The sequence below is a fragment of the Astatotilapia calliptera genome, chromosome 6 (genome assembly GCF_900246225.1).
Source record: "Astatotilapia calliptera chromosome 6, fAstCal1.2, whole genome shotgun sequence".
NCBI classification, from domain to species: domain Eukaryota; kingdom Metazoa; phylum Chordata; class Actinopteri; order Cichliformes; family Cichlidae; genus Astatotilapia; species Astatotilapia calliptera.
The window spans coordinates 32,914,259-32,934,381 of NC_039307.1; the positions used below are offsets into that span (position 1 = coordinate 32,914,259).

General features: G+C 39.7%; 1 protein-coding gene across 5 annotated transcripts; it reads left to right on the top strand.

Annotated features, from left to right (window-relative positions):
• The first annotated feature begins 598 nt into the window (after window positions 1-598).
• sun2 (Sad1 and UNC84 domain containing 2) lies at window positions 599-18,654 on the top strand. Of its 5 annotated transcripts, XM_026171810.1 has the most exons (17): window positions 599-926; window positions 6,910-6,971; window positions 11,403-11,517; window positions 11,628-11,731; window positions 11,989-12,369; window positions 12,453-12,512; window positions 12,686-12,760; window positions 13,126-13,265; window positions 14,540-14,626; window positions 14,792-14,830; window positions 15,283-15,477; window positions 15,585-15,722; window positions 15,827-15,923; window positions 16,248-16,363; window positions 16,487-16,660; window positions 18,123-18,212; window positions 18,397-18,654. In XM_026171810.1, exons 3-17 carry the CDS (start codon window positions 11,405-11,407, stop codon window positions 18,511-18,513), a joined length of 1,926 nt encoding a protein of 641 aa, XP_026027595.1. In that variant the 5' UTR covers window positions 599-926; window positions 6,910-6,971; window positions 11,403-11,404; the 3' UTR covers window positions 18,514-18,654. The 5 variants fall into 5 exon arrangements, with proteins under 5 accessions (XP_026027595.1, XP_026027594.1, XP_026027598.1 ...); XM_026171809.1 differs by lacking the exon at window positions 6,910-6,971; XM_026171813.1 differs by lacking the exon at window positions 6,910-6,971 and having other exon boundaries at window positions 14,540-14,590.
• The last annotated feature ends 1,469 nt before the right edge of the window (window positions 18,655-20,123 follow it).

Sequence of the window (20,123 nt, forward strand, 5' to 3'; positions counted from 1 at the left end):
AACAGAGACATTAACTTGCGGCAGGCCTGCTCAGCACGTAAATTACTCGCGGAGAACTGGCGCCACCGTGTGGCAGCATTTCTGAATTGCAGCTTATGGAAAAATAATCCCGAAGGAGCACACTTGTCGCCGCTAGATGGAGCCATTCGTGTATCTGTTGTTTGCTACCGCTGGAACGAAACCGGAAACGGTTTCAAAGTGTGCCGCATCATAGCTGCGGTCGTGTACAGAAAATAAAATAAATAAATAAACAGCTTTAAAAAGGCACTCTCTGAACAAATTTCCGGTCAAAATATCTCTTTAATCTTGCCATTTTTCTTTTTAAAAAATAATTGAAACAACAAAAGGAAGAAACACGAGTTTGGGTTAATTATTATTAATTTTAGAACAAATGATAATCTGGATGCATAGAATAATATGTCTCTCAACTCTGAGAGAACTAGACGGATGTGGTGTCTATTATTCAAAGCACACTTTAAATGGATTTTAATGTTTAGCCCACTGTCAAACTTATATTCTCTTTCGGAAGTTAGATATGCAGAAAAAAATGAATTTACATTTATTTTCGTTGTTTCGTTGGGCGACCGCTATTTTGCAAACCCTTACCGGAAGTGCTTCTCTTCTTCGCTCTAGCTTGACTCCGCTGCTGTCAACATTTGTTGCGGTGAAACCTCTGAGCTGTCACAGCAAGCGTCTGTTGAGCCCAGTCATGCCATCTAGGTTTAGACTTTACTTGTGGAATTCGTCATGAACCAGGCTGCTATTTTGGGACTAACTGAACAGAGTTGAACAAAACGGGCATGTTTGTTTAAGTTCAGTCTCCGTGGGGATTAATATTTCTGGTTAACCGTCTTTGCTGTTCGTTGGCGTGTTTTTTTTTTTGTACTATTATTATTTATCTGCGACGGACTAAACAGTTTAACGAGGTAAGTTACGGGCACGGGGTTAAGGAATCCAAGTGGTAATTCGTGTTTTTTCAGTTTCTTAAGGTTGAATTTTGGACTTTTCGTGTCTCCCTGCATCTCAGCTGCGCTTCAGGATGCTTTTGTCCGTTGGCTGCCCGTTGAGTTTAGCGACTACAGTTTATTGTCAACATTAGCTGCCTGCAGCTCCTGCTCACTCTGAAAGCATGTGGGGTTAGCTGTCTGCTGGAAATGTGTGTTAATTTAGCGATGAATGTAGTTAAACAGCGAAGTTAAATGTCAGCGTGTCATATGTAGGCGGAACTGGTTTGTTGTAATGGGTGATTAACTAACCTGCCATACTTTTCTGCATAGGCTGCTCTGCTAGTCCCCATAAGACCACTACTTAACAACTTTATGTGGGAGTGTTTATGTCTTATTACCATTTTGTTATTATTATTATTATTATTATTATTATTATTATTAGTTGCCATATATTACTTGCGTAGCATTTAGTCTTATTTGTCCACAGCAATACATAACATGAGCTTGGGCATTGAGGGCTACTTTAGCCATACTGAGCTTGGTGCAGGTGCACAAAAGGTTAAATTTCACAAAAAGCAATTATTTTTCTGTACTTCGATCAACGGAGGGCATGCAGGGAATATTTAAGGCCCTCAGAGGGTGTGTCTAAGAAAGGCAAGTGCAAAATTGGCCAAACTGGCGATAACTGTTTTGCTGTAAATAACATGTTTTAACCTTATTGCCATATTAAGTGTGTTGTGTAGGGAAGCATTGTTACATGTACTGGCTAAACAGGTGTTTATCTTTTGTCTCACATCAACCACATCACAACACCAGAAAGAAAAAAAACTACTGGGCTTGTCTGTCGTTACGGTATCATACTATTGTCTTTCAATATGTAACCACAGTTTATTTATTTATTTATTTATTCATTCATTCATTTATTCATTTTTGTAAAGGTATGTTTAGGTATTGCAAAATCTAATGAAGTGCATAAATCATCCCTGCGGAATTTTCTTTTTGTTTTTGTTTATTTCATGTAAGGATCATAGACTGTATGTAAAAAAGTAGATGTAAACACTATTAAGTTAGACGTGACTAGTGAGGGCTTGATCCGACAGAGCAATCAAGGGACCATTCACTCTGCTAGGGTAGCAACCCCTCAATCTTTAAAGCACACCCTGCTTCATCATCCTCAATCGCTTTTAACTAGAGTGTAGTTTACAAAATGAATATCGTGTTGTATTCAAAAAGCCCCCAAACTGCAGATTGAGATCATTAGTATATGCGTGTAGTGTTTACTGTGGTTGCATCTTTGAGATATGTTTACCATAGCCTTTTCCACAGTCTTATTTCTTTTTACTCTCAGAGCTGTTGTCTCCTGCTGGAGTTTAAGAAGAATGCTTCAAAATGAGTTAGCATTTTCTACTTCTGGTTTCCTTAGCCTGAAGTTAACATTTTAATTTTTTTAGAGGCTTTTAACTTTTGTGATCAAAACACACAATATCTTGATCTATAGGATGTATTTCAATAAATACACAATCATGAATATTGAAGCCTTAAGTGTTTTTGTAAAGGCGTTCACTAACAAAGGACCATGGAGACATTGAGCACAGGGTCGTAGTGAAGTCATACAACTGTCATGTAGTAATTTTCTAACCTAACATTGGTCTTTTACTTTAGGGATTGCAATTATGTGTTAAAAATCAGGGTGGGCTAGAAAAACACATCATTCCTGCAGCGGTCTATATTACAGATAAATGCTACTATTAAATGGGGGGAGATTTTGGCAACATTGTATCAATAATTAATACAGGGACACCAGATATTAATATTTTATTAAATAAATTTAAATACTCTGGGAATACTATGAACAACAGGGGTCATCTCACCATCCTGAGATAACAATAATTCGGCTTAACCAAAAAAGTCATCCAGCACTGGACACGAGTAAAAACAGGGCAGCAGGAAAACTCTGTAAACGGCTGCAGCCTAATTTCGACAAATTTGGATCAGCGCAGTTCATGTAATCCAGCTGTTGTTCAGTGTAAGGGAAGTTAGACTTTTTTTACAGTTAAAATTAAAATTGGGATTTTTTTTTATGCAATCAAGGGCTTGATTTGGAATTGTTAGTATGGAAATGGAAGGAGATTAATTCAGAAGAGCTTTAAAATAAAGATTGTTTCAACACATTACTTGAAATATATGAGTTTTGTGTGAGGCTGGAAGAAAGCAGATGGGCCTGCCTGAGAGTCTCGGGCAGGGATGGTAAAACAGCTTCGCAGCCCTGACAATAAAGTTTCTTTCATGCAGCAGACTATTTAGAGAGACACTGAGAGAATAAACATTAATTAACTGGGTCACATTGTTGTAAACAGACCTGGTTAGGTAGCAACTTAGCTAAAAAACTGTGCTTAATTATTTTCTCCCCTTAAACTTTACAAAGAGATTGTGGTCCTTTTGTTAGAAGGCAGTGCACACTGATGACTCATCCGCTCTCTGTGAGTGAGTCATATTTCACTGGCACGGTACTAATGTTAGCCACAAACCATGTGCCAGGCTGGTTTGGTTTGATGAAGACTAATTCTCGGCATTCCTTTCTTCCCCCACTCCTTCTTACCGTACCATTTTCCCTTCATTTCTACACTTTCTTCTTCTTCTTCTTCTTCTTCTTCTTCTTCTTTTTTCTGAATTGTTTCAGTCATTCATAAAAGTGTGAAATCATAAAAGTGATTTCACACCTTCTCCATCACCAGCCAAGCTTTCATCTTTGTTGTTCTGCCTGTTCTGTCTCTTCTTTTCTCTCCTGTGTCTCAGTGTCTTTGTCTCAGTCTGCATCAGCTCTTACTCTTCCTTTCACCCTCTACATCTTTGTTGTTACAGGCCGTGTCAGCGTTCCTTCTTTGTCGCTGTCCTGACAGTGAAACAGTGCCCCTCTTTGCCCAGCCCTGAGCAAATAATGCTGCTACATCTCAATCTCCACTCTTTGATTTTGTCCAATAGAGATTCCTGCCGTCAGCTTTACGGGCTCACATGTGTTTTTACATGTGCTTGTGCTTGGGCTGTAATGGTCCTGAACCATTTGGCTTGCACAGTTCAGTTTGGTATGACATTTCCTCGCTTTTATACAGCCTGTGAGTCATACTGTTACTGAAATATAGAAGTCTATTTTTGCCGGCATACTTGGGTTTCTGGAACAGACATTTGAGGCTTTATCTGTAATCATCTGTTATCAGCTGCTGATAGACAGCCTTAGCATGCTAACAGGAGTGGTTGTGAAAGATGGACAGTACTTCCACTTTTACTGAACATTTATGCCTTCATTTACACACAAACAAGTTTGGTGTGTGTGTGTGTGTGTGTGTGTGTGTGTGTGTGTGTGTGTGTGTGTGTGTGTGTGTGTGTGTACTTGGTTCTCAAAATTTTTTGGACCTGCCCCACTTCAGAAGCTGAAAAAAGTTCAAGCAACACACTGATTATTGATTATGAACCACTAACTAGCTTAGAGTTCTCTCTTATAAACAGTAGGCTTGTTATGACAAACTAAATACCTGCACCCAAGACAATACTTGATATTTTAAAAAAGGGTCATTAGTGTCTCCATAGCGTAGTGGTTAAAACATTGGCTTAGTGAAGTGAAAGGTTACTGATATTTTATAAAGGGGTAATTATTTCTCCTAGGTCATGCCAAAAGTATGGCACTGGGTGTGTTAACATTTACAATAACTGTTTAATACTTCTGTGTTGATGTAACAGGAGATTTACTGGCCTCTTCAATTCCTCTTTAAGAGTTGTTTAGTGTTGTGAACGTCAGCTGGTTCAACTGTTAGTGAGGGAGGGGCTGTGTGTCTGCAGCAGTACCGTGTCAAGTCTGCTGCTATCATTGCTGTCGCAAATGGGTGTCTAACCTGATAATAATTCTTAGTTTTGAATAGTATCTGAACCTGTTTTAATGGAAAGTAGCAGCTTTTTTTGGCCTTAATGTTACAGGAAGAACTGGAATAACCAACTGCAGTGAAAATGCAGTGCCATGATCCCAAAACTGAAGCACATACCAAACGTGTTTTTTTGTTTTTTTGTTTGTTTTTTGCTTGTGTGATTATTACAGCTTAATCAACATACTGGCCTATCACAGATGTAATAGTTTTGCCGTATCCAGGAAACCACATTTTCATCTATTGAACCAGATGTTTGGTGACCCTGGTATATTTTTACAGCCCAGAGCTTAATTCAATTTACTGCTCAGATGTCTCTTTTAGATAAAACTGTGAAAACAAAAATGCTCATATTGTTGAGCCCTGCTTACTATCATCAAATCCTGTGTTATGTTTTCCACAACACTGTTGACCCAAGGAACACTATAAAAATATAAGTAATTCAGACTTTACTGATATCAAACCCTTCATGCCACCGCCACTGTCTCCACTACATGTAGCACAGCAGGCATCATAGCCGAGCAGGGCGATGTTGTGGCGAGGCGATGTGTGAGCTTTGTTCCAGTAAATTTTCTTCTTCTTCTGCTTCTTTTGACTTGTTTTACACTCTAAGAGACTATACTAATTATATGAGTCAGTATATTTATATGGGAATTTCTTACTCTGACATTCTGACATTTTTGAATTATTTTTGTTGGTGTCGAATCATCCAAAACAAATTCTTTATACAGCTGTTTATAAATGATTCCAGTACAGTACAAATGGATAACTGGTGGATTTCCACACTGTTTGGGAGACTCTGTCATTTCACTTTTTCATCTTTCATTTGGACTAAATGGCTGAATGTGATGCACTTGTCACTGTTGTCCTTCTTCATGATTGAGGCAGATTTATTTCTGTGGGAGCTGTGCAGTTTGTGCTGCCTATTCTTGATGAAAAGCTGCTTTTGTGTCTTTCTGCACCTGATTCCCACAGGACCTGAATCAGGCTTCTCTGTCTCTGACGGGGGGGGGGATGTTGTCATCCTCACATTTGTACATTATTGGCTTTCCATACTGCACATTCTCATGGAGGAATCAGACCTCAATGACAGATCCTGTGAGCAGTGCAAGGGTGACCAAGGCAGAACATGTTTTCTCAGCAGCTCTTTAGAAGTGAGATGCTTAGAAATTAAATGAAAGGCCTCAAATCAGTCACGCGGGCATTCCAGGACAAAAACAGCTCTCTCAGTTTACAGCATGAACAGACTATTGTAAGATGTAATTGGGTTTTAGATCAAGCGGACTGGACGACAAGCCCCAAATAAGGAAAGTAAACCTACACAAGAATGTGGGACGCAGTCAAACACGGCTGCAGTGTTTCAGTGGAATGAGCAAAAGAGGAGGGACATCTTGGTGCAGCAGTGTCCTCTGTGTGGGGTGGGGGTCGGTGATGTTCAGGAGGAGAATTGTGCTGAGCTAGGCTCCACTGAGATGCCACTTAAAGTGTAAGGGAGGCTTTAGGGGAATTAAGTTCAAAATACTCCCCCTCTCTACGCTCTTAGCTTAAGCCTCTTGACGTATTAAGAAGAAAGAAATGTAAATGTGTGTTTCCTCAGCAGCAGGTCCAGGCTGCTTGCACTGTTTAGTCTAAATAAACATGACCCTTGTTTTTCTGTTTTGTTCTTATGATGGGATCTGCAGATTAGATTGTTAGACATGATGGGATTTAAAAAGAGCTCTTACCTGTCACATGCTACAAGAGCCCCTCCATCTAATTTAAATTTAAACAGCCTGGTTGTTTGATAGAGAGAAGAAGGTGCAAGTTACAAAAAATAAACAGATTTAATATGCATCTTCATAGGAAAGATGTATTGGAAACGTAGCTGTCTCTGCAACAGAGCAGTTTCAGTATGATGGTGTGTTTTCCTTATTCACAGTAAACAGAACAGGCTGGCTGTAGCAACCACCACAGGGGCTGCAGGGCGTCGTCAAGTACAGTGTTGCTGTTATTGGCTGTTTACATCAAAACGGTGTGGCTGCTAATATTTACTCTTTTCTCTCTTTCAGTCTTTCACCCCCTCGAGTCTTGAATCAACAGACGAGCAGAGGGTGACAAAACTAGAGAAAAAGTATGTAAAGAGTTTGTGTGGTGTTGTTGAGCATGTTTGCTGGACAAAGTTTGTTTGTAAAGCAAGGTCATGATTTGTAAGTAATTATATTAAACAACAACAGCAAGGCAATCGCCCATTTTTTTAAAGTGAGGGTTTCGGCGCGCATGTGTCCTCGTGCATCAGCTTCCTGTCTGTTAGATGCACAGACGCAGCTTCCCTTTTTGTCATCTTCTGCCGCTCATTTCAGTTGCACAAGTCTGCAGTGATCGCATCCCCGGCTAATGACATCAAGGCTTTTATTGGATGTCAGCTCTGATTGCGTTAAAACTTCCGAGACAGGAAGGCTGCTTTCATGAGAACAGTCAGAAGCTAAAAGAAAGGATCGCAGAGAGAATCTAAAGGCTGGTGGATTTCCTGGGGGCCTCTACTTGTCACTGAGCTGAGAAACGCCCCGTGCAGCTAGCATTTCTAACTTTCAGCGTCCTGTTACTGTCGAACGCCTCGTTTTGTCTGATTGTCTGGAACTGTAGCTGCAGGTATGTACTGGTGCTCTTCTTTTGGTCTTATCAGTGATGTGCAGCAGGAAAGAGGGTTAATGTGGAGTTGAATGTTTTGACCCCATCGTCAGAGCACTGCTCGTGTTTTGTGTTTCTGTAATGAATTGAATGTGTAACAATAAACTTGCTGCAGGAGCTGTCAGGCGGTAAAGCTGCTGCTAATTATCCGCACTGTAAGAGCACATCGTGGACCAATGGGATCACTTAGCTTAAGATGCTTGTTACATAATCTTTACGATGCCTGCCGTGCTGAAAGTTAACCTCATAGATGTTTTGTAACAACATAGAGCTGTTCAGATCCTTCTCGCTACCTGTGATAGTCTCTGAAGATTTTCTGAACTTTAAGTATGCGGGGTCTGTTAAGGTATGCATCTGTGTGTGCATGTGTGTCTGTCTATCATGTATTCTATACTGTAAATGTGTCTGCACTGTAGCGTAATGAAAGTGTATGTCCTTGTTTTTTAAGCTTTGCATGTACAAATGCCTTCATGGTGTTTTGGGGGGTTTATATTTACTCTGTAAATCTTGGTGCTGTTGAGTGTTTGTGCAGCAGGACCGATTAGCTGGATTACAGGCAACCAAGATTAACCAAAAGAGCATCTGTCAGTGACATACTACTAATATTACTTCTACCACAACTACCGCATCACTATTACTGCTACTGTGCGTTTCACTGTGCTGCTGCTTTACTGTTTTATTGTAATAATAATGCCACATTCTTAAAGGTGAACATATGGTCTTATTTATTTAATGTGATTACAGGAAATATCATTACTGAAACATGCAAGTCCTAAAAGATGCATTGAGCTGCCAGTTTGACTTACTGGGGTCACCAGTTCTTGACTCCCCGTAGAGATATTTATGAAATGAACGAGAGAAAAGTTGATGTGAAAATGAAAAAATGTGACCGAGGCAAAAAAAAAGAAAGAAAACATTGCTCAGACATAGCAGATGGAAATAGCCACTGCAGTCATTCACTGGTTTGTGAAGTCCCATTTTGAATTTGAATTGGCATTATAGTATTCAGTAGAGCAGGGCGATATGACCAAAAATATTTATCACGATATACATTTGAAAATTTGCGATAACGATATAACTGACGATAGGGCTGCTCGATTATGGCAAAAATGATAATCACGATTATTTTCACTGAAATTGAGATCACGATTATTTGACGATATTTATTTAACCCTTTAAGACCTACTATAGAACCAAGTCCACCAGAGCTTATATTATTTTTTTTACATGCTGTAGTGCCATTTGTGGGAGCATTTCAAGTTGCTATACAACTGTTATAGCCCATATTTTACTAATATGTATGCATTAAGTCCATAGTAACTACATTAATTGCAAAAAAGTGCAATAAACTACAAAAAAAATTGAAAATCGCTTTTGTTTTGTTTACATATATTTCTACTTGGAGAAATTTAAGAGGTTTATCCCTCAAAACTTTAAATACAATAAAGTTGCAAAAAATAGTTTACAACAACAGGAAATTTATTTTGAGTGTCTTCATAGTTTTATTTTGGAGATACAGCAATTTTTATATATTGCAGGAAAAACAAAAAACAATCCTATGATGCAAATTTGCAAAGAAAACAGCATGTGCATCATTTTACTGTGGGAAGTGTTACGAACAGCTGATAGGAACGGCAAAGCGTGTTTCTGGAATATTATGTTTTTGTTGCTGCAAGCGCTTTTTATGCAATTTTTGCAAAGCTATATGTGGAACGAAACCGTGACCGAGGACAAGCTGATGTCATAAGATGTAAGTACAACTCCTCCGGTTTCATATGCAAAACAAATTATTGCGCTAGCTTACACGGTTCAGGTTCTACAGGGATTTAAAAATAGTTACGCAAAACGGAGCATGCTGCTCTGACCGGCTTTAAAGGGTTAACAATGACTTTTAAAAAATAATATAAAATAGTGTGCAACACCACTGAAGTTTTTTTTTAAACTCTCTTTTCAACCAACGGCAGTCACTCTCCAAATAACTTCTGCTTAGCTTTCTGAGCTTCCCTCGGGTCCTCTTAATCAGCGGTCTCCAACCTTTTATGCGCCACGGACCGGTTTATGCCCGACAATATTTTCACGGACCTGCCTTTAAGGTGTCGCGGATAAATGAGGGAGGGGCTAATAATCGGCTCAGTCATTTTTAATGATCGTTGAAAGCCCAGATCGTAATCGTGATTAAAATTCGATTAATTGAGCAGCCCTAACTGACGATATAATTGACACTAGACAAAACACTTTACAACTCCACAACTTTATTAGTGAAAAAAAAAACCATCAATGTATTTTCACTTAAACAAGCAGCTGTTTTTTATGTGCATTAAAGTTATATAAAAATTTAACAGTACAAATGCAAATGCCTTGCTGACAGTTTAACCAAAAGGCATTTCCAGTGGAAATTGGCCGGCATATCCTCAGCATAACCATGTATAATATCCACAAAACTTAAAAAGAGGTTATACACACACAATATGGTAATATTATGTTGAAGCACAGTACATATCACTCCGCGAGGCTCCTGCCTACGATAGCCGTAATGCTCCAACAATCCATCAAGCGGTGCGGGTTCGTAGCTTAGCAAAGTCGTACTAAAACGTCTGAGAGATTTTCGAGCGCCGTGTACCACATAAAATCGTTTCAAGGTCAGTAAACACAACCAGAATTCATACATAAGGCACACGGGATTATAAGGGGCTCTGTCGATTTTCAGAAAAATCAAAGGATTGATTTTAAGTGTGCTGTATTTTCCAAACACCACGGTAATAACGGCGGCCCGCTAGCATGCGCTACCAAAAACAGTGCTCTGTTGTGTATCTGATGGACGAAAGCTAAACCAGTTCCACACCAGTGAAGTTGCAGCATTTTTACAAACCAATTCTGATTCATCCGTTTTATTCAACGATCCGCTTTTGCTCTTCTCATTCTCTGTCACCGGCACGCTTTTTCCGCCATGTGTGTATGAAAACAAAGGCACTGCGCATATGCGTTTTACCCATATTCTATGGCGATATTTCATTTTCTTATCATTGCCCAACATTATACCGGTATTACTGTGAACGGTATGATATGGCCCAGCCTTACTATTCAGTCTCTGTGTGTTCTGGAGCTAGAATTGGGTGTATTTGAATAAGAGGGTGAGTTTATCAGCAAGCTTCATTAGTAAGCTGTGCCCAGAGGCGTATTGGAGTAAAGATTATTTGATGGTTACCACGCAGCAAGTTGTTTGTCAGAAAGTTGAATTAAAAATGCTCCAAAGGGCAACAACACCACAGACTTCTGTGGGAGGTCCAATTCAGTGGCTCAGAATTGGACCTGACTCCTAGCGGAAAGCTACTAGCCCCCTACTACATCACTGTTCTATATGTCTTTCATATTTAAAACTGTCTTTAATTCTTGAAACTGTTTGATTGTGCTTTACTCTACACCTTCACATATAACACTGAAGTCTTCCACAGTATCTGTACATTGACAGTCACAGTTTATCTTTTCTCATCTTTTTCTTGCAGAACTTTTAAGCCAAGCATATTAAGTTATATAGAAGAGGCACAATCACTAATTATATTACTAATTATATTGTGGGCAATTTCTTGGTTAGCGATGGTGTATTCACTCTATCTAAATTAAGCTGGCAAATGAGGTTACTGTAGGTGAAAACTGCAGTTTTATGTAGGCCTAAGGATTATGTATTAAGAGTAGCTGAAAGCAATCTAAACACAATGCAGCAGTGTTTGCTGTGGACTTCAAAACACCACACTAAAATCCTATTCCACTGCTCTGACTAGGTCTGCTGATTACAGGGATTATCCAATTTCAGTAACTCTGTTCTGTATATTGAGTAAATTGAGACTTACTATCTTTCCCTGTCTGTGTGTTTCAGTCATGTCTCGCAGAAGTTCTCGCCTGGTTTCTGGTGGCTACTATAATTCAGATGAAGAATCTGACTCAAGCAGCGTGACCAACATATCTATATCCTACCGTGAAAACCCTGTTAAGTAAGTTACTGGTTTCTGTGCCCTTGTGCTTGAAGCTTTTTTTCTACATTCTGATTGTCAGTCTGTAATGTAACCCTGCCTTTCTCTCTTACCAACTTTTTCTTCTTCAGGGTTTTCAAGAAGAAGGCCGGGACCCGCAAGCCCGCCTCCCGTACCTCCAGCAGAGCCAACAGCAATACTAGCTCCGCTGCCCCTGACACACCTGTCACTCCAGGTCAGTATGCTGCGACGGTGCATAAGTGGTAATGACATAATATCACAATCTGAAAGTTTTCAGAGTAGGTTAAAGAGAAAGTTTCCAAACTGTTGCCTATAACAAAGCTTTGGATTACTTCTAACCCCTTATCGGTATTTTACTGACTGTCAATTATTTAGTTACTCTTTGTAATAATGGACACAGATGGAGTATTGGTGTAAGGAACCTAATTTATTTATCTCATTTTCTGCTTCTTTCTCTCATCTGGCTCTTAGTCCCATCTCCATTAACCATTGAGAGCCAACCTGTCATGAGGACCGTATCTTTCACCCCATCCACAGCCACCCCGCGGCCTGCCCTGACCCCATCATCATCATCAACCCCGAGGCAGACACCCCCTCATTGCCACCCAGCATCTCCAGGAAACAGCTCTCCTGCAGGGCACTGCAGCTCTAGCAGGCCAGGATTACAGTTTAGACCCAGCCATAAGGAGCTGAGTCAGAGTGGCGTGGACAGCTCAGGGTACTCGTCCTCTGAGGGTACTTACAGGAAGCCCATGGCCGCCCCCTGCAGCACTGGTAGAGTCAGCATTAACACTGGGGATCCCAATACCGGATACAGAAGCAGAATCAAAAGTGCCTTCAACAGCCTTAGCGGTGAGTGTTGAAGTTTGCTTGTGTTTGCGTGTCTTTGCGCTGCCATGTAATAATCTCTTTGTTCGTGTTTGTTCTTTTGGCAGACTCAGCCCTGATGCTCGGTGCGACAGTATGTGCAAAAACACATGACGTGGCAGCGTTAGGTATGGTGTTTGTATATGATCATTGTTACTTCTTGTAGCTGAAGCTCAGTATGGATCTACATGTGCCTGTGCATTATATACAGATCCTACATACTTTTTCTTAGTTGCTGCATGTGATTTGGCTCTAGCTTATCAAAATCCCTGCAAATCAACGTTCCTTCTCTTCCCCGCAGCTAATTCTCTAATCAGCAGTCGCATGAAGAAGGCTTGTGGTGTGGCTCTCCTCCTCCTCCTCATCTTACTTTTATGTAAGTAACATAAACGAAATCGAATATATTCTGTGTTTTCAGAAAGCCGCTGTATTTTCTGCTTGATCTACTTTCCTGAAGACAGTACAGTAATCTTCTATGAGCTTGGGGTTTCCCCTCAAAAGTAGGCGTGGTAGGTTCTGCCGCAGAGGGTTCTTAGACTTGCAAAGCAGCACTGCTTAGTCTGTTCCCTGCATCATGTGGTGGGGTTTTACTCCCTTCTCCACCTCATTGTGACTGTATGAGTCACTGTAAATGTCAGTCACTACAAGAGGCTTTCACTGTTGAATATTAGAGTTGGGTGATCTTGCTTTGTGTGCTTCTGAGTGCTGTTGTTCAGGAACTATCCCTTCTGTTTTCTCCAGGTCTTTGGTTGTTCCTTCCCTTGCTCACCTCTTTCATCACCCGCATGAATGTCACAAAGAGCCCATCACAGACACAGCCTGTTGTCCCTGCTACTCCTCCTCCTGCCCAACCCAACAACATCTATTCCAAACCTGTGGTGGTAGGGCTCTGCAACTGACTGTTTTTCTTGCTGGTTAGATTGATGGGTGCTGGATCAATCTAACTGTCTGAGTGACTAAGTAGATTGATTAATTATAAATGACAAACTTTTATAATAGTGCTCAAGCTCAAATCTTCAAGGCCTGCACAAGGGGTTATTTAACAATGCCAAACCACAGCAGCAGTCGTCTCAAGGTGTAAAGTTCAAATCCAATAATACCGAGAGAACTCCAACAGATGGCTGAGGCAGCCATTTGCTCCCAATACAATACATATTTTTAAATGAAATCTTGATATTGTTTAAGTAATGGTAATAATGATATAAATCATTGTGTAGTTGTTTGTTTATATGCAATTGATAGTCTCACTATATCCGTGCACTTGTATTTTAAATTTTATTCATTTATCCAAAAAAAAGCAGACAATGAGTTAAAGATGAATTTGACTGTTAGCAATCATTGTTGTTTTCTTCAGTGTAACCTGGTATCATGGCGGCCCAAGCTTGAGATTTGCTAGTGTAGTATTTTCCCAGCACACATTTGTGGATTTTTAAAGGTTCACAGAGTCTGTTTTCTCCACTGTGGGTGGTTTACAAATTGAAAGTGAAAGATCAGCAGTTTGATCCTGAGAAGGAGACACAAATCCCTTGGGGGATCATGACGGATCAAAAATCAGCCAGCAAAGCTACCTGCTGTGGTGGTGATGAATTGGAAATAAGAGAGCTGCTGAAAGGTGCTTTTTACTGTATTTTCTTTATAAATCTTTATAAGTGCATCACATTCTCAGTTAAAAGAGTTACAGTTTGAGAACAACGACACTCTCATCAATGTCATTTCTCTCTTACCAAGCTACCTTTGGTTGTTCTCTTATTCACAAGGGGTTGCGACAGCAGGCAGCACCACATGTTTGATTCACAGGATATTTTGCACCAGTTACCCGTCCTGACACAAACCCAAATGCAGCCACCTGCAAATGTGTAAAGCGCTACACTTTGGAGCCCCACTGTTCTCTAACCAGCTAAACAGAGTCAACAAGGGATGGGATTTATGATGTTTATGATCAAAACTTTGAGACTTAGTTGTAAGTCCTTCAAGAAGTTCACCGGTTCAGGGACCTCTCAGTCAATTCTGAAGCATTTTTAAAGGTCAAAAATATATTTAATGTAATAGCTGTTCTGATTAAGCTTGCTGTTATGAGACTCTTAATATGTTTGTATGAAAATTTGGGTTCTTTTTTGTTGCAGTAATAGTTTGTTGTTTTTGTATTTTCAAACAGGATCCTACCATTGTGTCTGCTGTAGTAGATGAAAAGATGCAACGTCTTCTGGTAACAAACCATTTCCTTGCAGTCAGGAGTAAAAAAGTCTGCACCCTCCCTCCACACACGCACATGCACAAACAAAAATTAAGCTGTCTAACCATATCAGAATAAAACAAAGGAAAACTAAAATAAATGCATTGGTGTTACTTTGAGACCTTGCATGTTGATCTATTTTGAGGTGAAAGTGATGTGTTGCATCTGTTACAGGTGGAGCTGCAGATGAAGCAGGAGCTGCTTCTCTCCCAGGTGAGAGAATCTCTTTCTGGTTAACCCTGTGGGTGGTAGAGCTTCTGCCCACGGATGTCAGAAAGGAACACAGGCTAATAGTAACAGGGTCAAAACTCAGGTATGCTAGAGTGACATCTAGTGGTTGACATCTAGAGCAAATGCAGAGGTTTGTTTACTAACCTACAAGCACTCGGGAAGTACAGTTGCTGAATAATTCCCCAAAGGCATAATTTCTGATTTGAAGAGAATTTATTTTAAAGAAATTTTAATTTGATTTAAGGTTTAGAAACAACAAAAAGGCTTTCTGATAAACGGGTAACCATGGTTAGCTTTTAGGATGAACATATATGACTTAAAAACCTGGCTTTAAAACATGAGATCTAAAATTTATGAAAGAGACAGCCTGGTATCTATGAGCTCACTTCACCTATCAGCATGTCATGTTTTCCTTCACTTGTTTTTTCTAACAGATGAAGGAGAGACTCCAGCTGGAAATGCGCGATATGAAGGCCAAGCTTGAGGCCACAGACTCCGACAGTCGGCAGCATCTGGAGCAGCAGGTCACAAGGTTGAGCAGCCGGATGGCAGATTATCAGTCAGACAGCAGCACTGCTGCTGCCAGCCTCACCCTCAGAATCCAAGCTTTAGAGGATCAGAATAATAAGGTAAAAGTCCTGATAGGTTCAACTTATCTATATTTAAAGCAACCGAAGCTTAATGAATGCAGTCTGGAACTTTGCCTGGGTTTTATGCATAGTCTTTTCTCTTGCAGTTGGCCCAGGAGTTGTCATCCATCCAGGTGATGCCTCCTCCAGCCCCCTGCCCTGATCCTACCAACACACCTATACACAATCACCTCACACCTGAGCTCCAACATGCCATGGAGAAGTGGCTCACTGACCGCATCAAGGTAACTAGTAGTAACTGTGTGTGTGTGTGCGCTTATGCTGCTAGATATGAGTTGTTACACCTGTCAATACTTAATAGTATACTCTGTTTGTGAATGTGAATAAGGAGCAGGATGCAATCAGGCTCAGCAGCAGTGGAAGCTGCGCAGACTGTGGACGTCCCATGGCTGATAAAGTGGCTGACTTTGCCCTGGAGACTCAAGGTCAGGAATGTTTGGATAAAGATCAAATTGTTTTTGCTAAAATTCAGTGTGTGCATGTGTGTGTTTGCTGTTTTTGCACCCAAAAAAACACTTTTTAAATATTTAGTTATTGGTTGTTTAATTTATTTGCCTGTTGATTTGTCTTCTGTAATTATTCTAAATGACATTCATGCATCTTGTCATCAGTCATCAGCAAAGATTGTTGTCATTTAATCTTACACTCTATAACATATAGAAGATTAAAAAAAACATTTCAGAACTCTTATTGCCCTGTGTGTGTGTGTGTGTGTGTGTGTGTGTGTGTGTGTGTGTGTGTGTGTATAGGTGCCAGTGTGATCAGTACCAGGTGTTCAGAGACGTACCGTATTCGTTCAGCATGTGTGACCCTGTTTGGTTTCCCTCTTTGGTATCCATCTGAAAGCCCGCGCACTGTCATTCAGGTACAATGACCATCAGTTTGCTTATCTGTTCCCTCATTGTCATTTTACCCTCAGGGCTTTTCACTTTAGACTGTTAGCCCTTTCATTTTTACTAACTACATCTCCCGCTGTCTTCCTCCCCAGGGTTACCCAGTGCTGCTTCCAGGGAAATGCTGGGCGTTTCATGGTGTCCAGGGAACACTTGTGATCTCTTTGTCCCACCCCATACGGATAACTCATGTGACACTGGACCACCTACCACGCTACAACTCTCCCACTGGCCGAATTGACTCAGCACCCAAAGACTTTGAAGTCCATGTGAGTGCTTCCAGTGTAGAAACAGTGTGGGGACACATGACTGCCTGCGCTTGCTTAAAAAAAAAGAAAAGAAAAAGCTGCCTGCAAGTCAACATGAAGCAGGAAAATAACCAGTAGCCAGCAGTCAGTTCATCATTAATGAGAGTTTGTGAGCTCGTGGGTCTTAATGACTCAGCTCAAACATAGATACATGGAGGGAGCAGGGAGGGTACTCGTGGTAAGGAAAGAGCGAACCCACCAGGTCTGTTTGTCCTCAGCCAGAGCATCACGTACTTTTTAGGATATACAGATGTACTACAATATCTGTCAGACGTAAAGATGTGAAATTATACCTCAGAGGCAGCATTTGTGGTTGAGACATTTAAAGCTGCTGCTAAGTCATGCTGGTTCTCAAGTACACATGCTTACACAAATTAACCAAAACATCAGATTGAACTGCACACAGTACACATGTGATCACATTTCCAGCAATAACTCAAGTAACAACACACGCTCTGCATTTGTCCACGGTGACAGCACACACTGGATTTTAAAGCTTTAGCATTTTTGCCTCTGCCATGTTCCATTATTGGTGTCAGAACTAAATGTATATGGATGAAAGCTAGCAAGCATGGTTTGCAAGCTGGATCTTAACCTTGTACAGCCTGAACCATGACATAAAAATATTTTTTATTTATGTATTTATCTATTTTTAAATGGATATTAAATCTTCTGAAATATGAATTGAAACAGTAGAGAAATATCAGTTTGCATATACGAGTTTTCATATGTATCAGTTTTGCTTTGTCTGGAAATTTATTCAGGTGTTTGAAGACAAAAATTCCATTGATCATGTAGAGATTAACACTGTTAAGACTGTTTTACTCACCTTAACTGGACCACAGCTGTTTGTAAAAGTAACCGTGCAGCTTAGATAATTCCATGAAAAATCCACCAAAGGCACCAAAAGAGCACACACATCTCTAAGTTTAAGCCTTTACAGTTAAAGGTTAATACACTCCATACACTTGTTGTAAAGGCCGAAAGTAGCTGCAGGGCAAAACTACCTTTGTACCATTGTGCTGTAAATTTGCGCTTTTTAGCACAGGAGCCAGCTTCAAGTGTAACCTTGAGCAGCTGAAGTTTTTTACTGAATTTCCCACAGCAGAGTTTTCTGCTTGACAGACACGCATACCTGCCAGTTATTACATTCATTTTCTTCCACTTCCTATTAAAAAGCCTCGGCACAATGTGATAGCTACAAATTGTAACTTTTCTGATATTTGTAGTTCATGAATTTGACTTGTTTATTATTTCACTTGTCATTTTTTAAATGTGGATGATCTAAATCTGCCATTTATCAACCGTAGGACCTAATATAGGAGTACTGTATGGAATTAAGTCTCAAAGAAAACCTTTGAGAGTGACATAAAGCCAATTTTAATATTGAAATCTGACCCAGGTGCCATTTGTCTCTTTCCAGGGGATGGAAAACGACACAGAAGAAGGAACACTGCTGGGGACGTTCACTTACGATGAGTATGGAGAGCCAACGCAGACGTTTAAGATTCCTGTGAGTTCAAATGAGCCCATCTTAATATTTACCGCTCATTATATTTACAGAGCACGAGCAGACTACTTCTGCTTCTGTATAAAGTGTAGTAATCATAAGTGTTTGTTGCATGCTCTCCCTTACACTTAGATTTTGTTGTTTAACTTTCTTTCCTATCTTTTCTTTTCTTCTCCGCCTCACATAGAATCCGAGCGACATGGTTTACAGAGTCGTGGAGCTGAGAGTTCTCAGTAACTGGGGTCACGTCGAGTATACGTGTCTTTACCGTTTCCGTGTGCACGGAAAGATCGCCACCACGTGAGGCTTCAGACTCACTCGGAGTGACTTGAGTGGCCAAATGCTACTGAAAAGTGTTTTAGTGTTCACACGCACAACTCTTTGTTTCAGCTGTGTTTTACTGGGGTTTTTCTAACCTCTTAATATTAAAGGATAAAAACGTGCACGATCCTTGTTGTGCAGTGCACATTTGCTTTTGCTTTGACAAAAGTCTACATGGAAGTTTAAGGTTCTGGCAACTTGCTTTCAATTATATGACTGTGCCACAAGATCCTTTTAAAGCTTTTCTTATTACAAACTATTATTATTAACAATCTTTTTTTCCTACTTTGCATGTGTACAGCGCTCCATCCCACCTGAGAGTTCTCTGGTAAAATAACATCTCTTTCCGTTTTGTTGCTGGGAAGCCACAGAGGAGTTGAGTGTTCAACACCTTGCTCAGTGGCACAGTGACAAGTCATAGAAACAGTCTCTTATTTTATTTACTTGTCCTGGTTTCTATAGTTATCAGCTTTATTCATCTTTCCATCTTAGACCAAATGAGTCTCAGTATTTTATGTTTTTACAATTAAAACAGAAAATAATCTAGTTTGTCTAGCGCTCAGTCACATATGTTGCCTGATACCTGAACAGGTTGAAAACACTGTTTTGTTTTGTTTTGTTTTGTTTTGTTTTGTTTTGTTTTGTTTTGTTTTGTTTTGTTTTGTTTTGTTTTGTTTTGTTTTGTTTTGTTTTGTTTTGTTTTGTTTTGTTTTGTTTTGTGCTTCTTCTTTTTGTTATTTGGTGGAAATACACAGAGGGCAGCAGTGAATGTTTTCTAATCAGCAGTGCTTGATGTTCTTAAAGGAAAATGTAATTTCATATCACTATGAAAGGTAAAATATGCAGCTTGGTAACATTTCCTTTCAGCACGTTTTGACACATCAGTGTGGATTTTCCTTCTGGTACTTGAATACTTGAAAAGCTGTTTTTCTAACCTCTTTGACAGACGTCGTGTTGAAGCCATGACAGCTTTGTTTTTTACTCTGTACATAATGCTTACATTTGTATGAAATGTTTAACCAGGATAGAAAAAAGTGCTATTTATGCATAAAACAGAAATTCTTTTACAAATTCTTTTTGCTCCGTCCATTTTGTAGGACCAGCTCGAGAATCATTTTGAATTATTGTCAATTATTATGTCAGATCTTTGGATTGTGTCATTCAAAACCCAGAAAACACAATTTCACACAATGACAGAATTTTTGTTTTTATTTGTTGTACATTTAGACAGAAGATCAGAGAAAGTATCATTTACAGAATGACATGAAATGTTCTTCCTGATTTCAAGCAGTTCAGATTTGGATAACTTAACAAAGGGTCAGGTTTTCAGAAGTATTATTATTGTTTGTGTTTTGTCTATTTAATAGATGCTGATATATACAAGTTGTTAAACAAAGGAGACACAGTGTCATTAACACATGTTTTCAAAAAGTAATGTTAAAGTGAAATGAAGATATATTTTTGCATTGATGGCTGTTTTATAAATGATTGTTTACATTCCTAAAAAGCTTAATAACCACTCTCCTGGTGTACTGCAGGCTATAGATAAACTGAACATTGTAGACAATACAATACACGCAATAATACACGCTA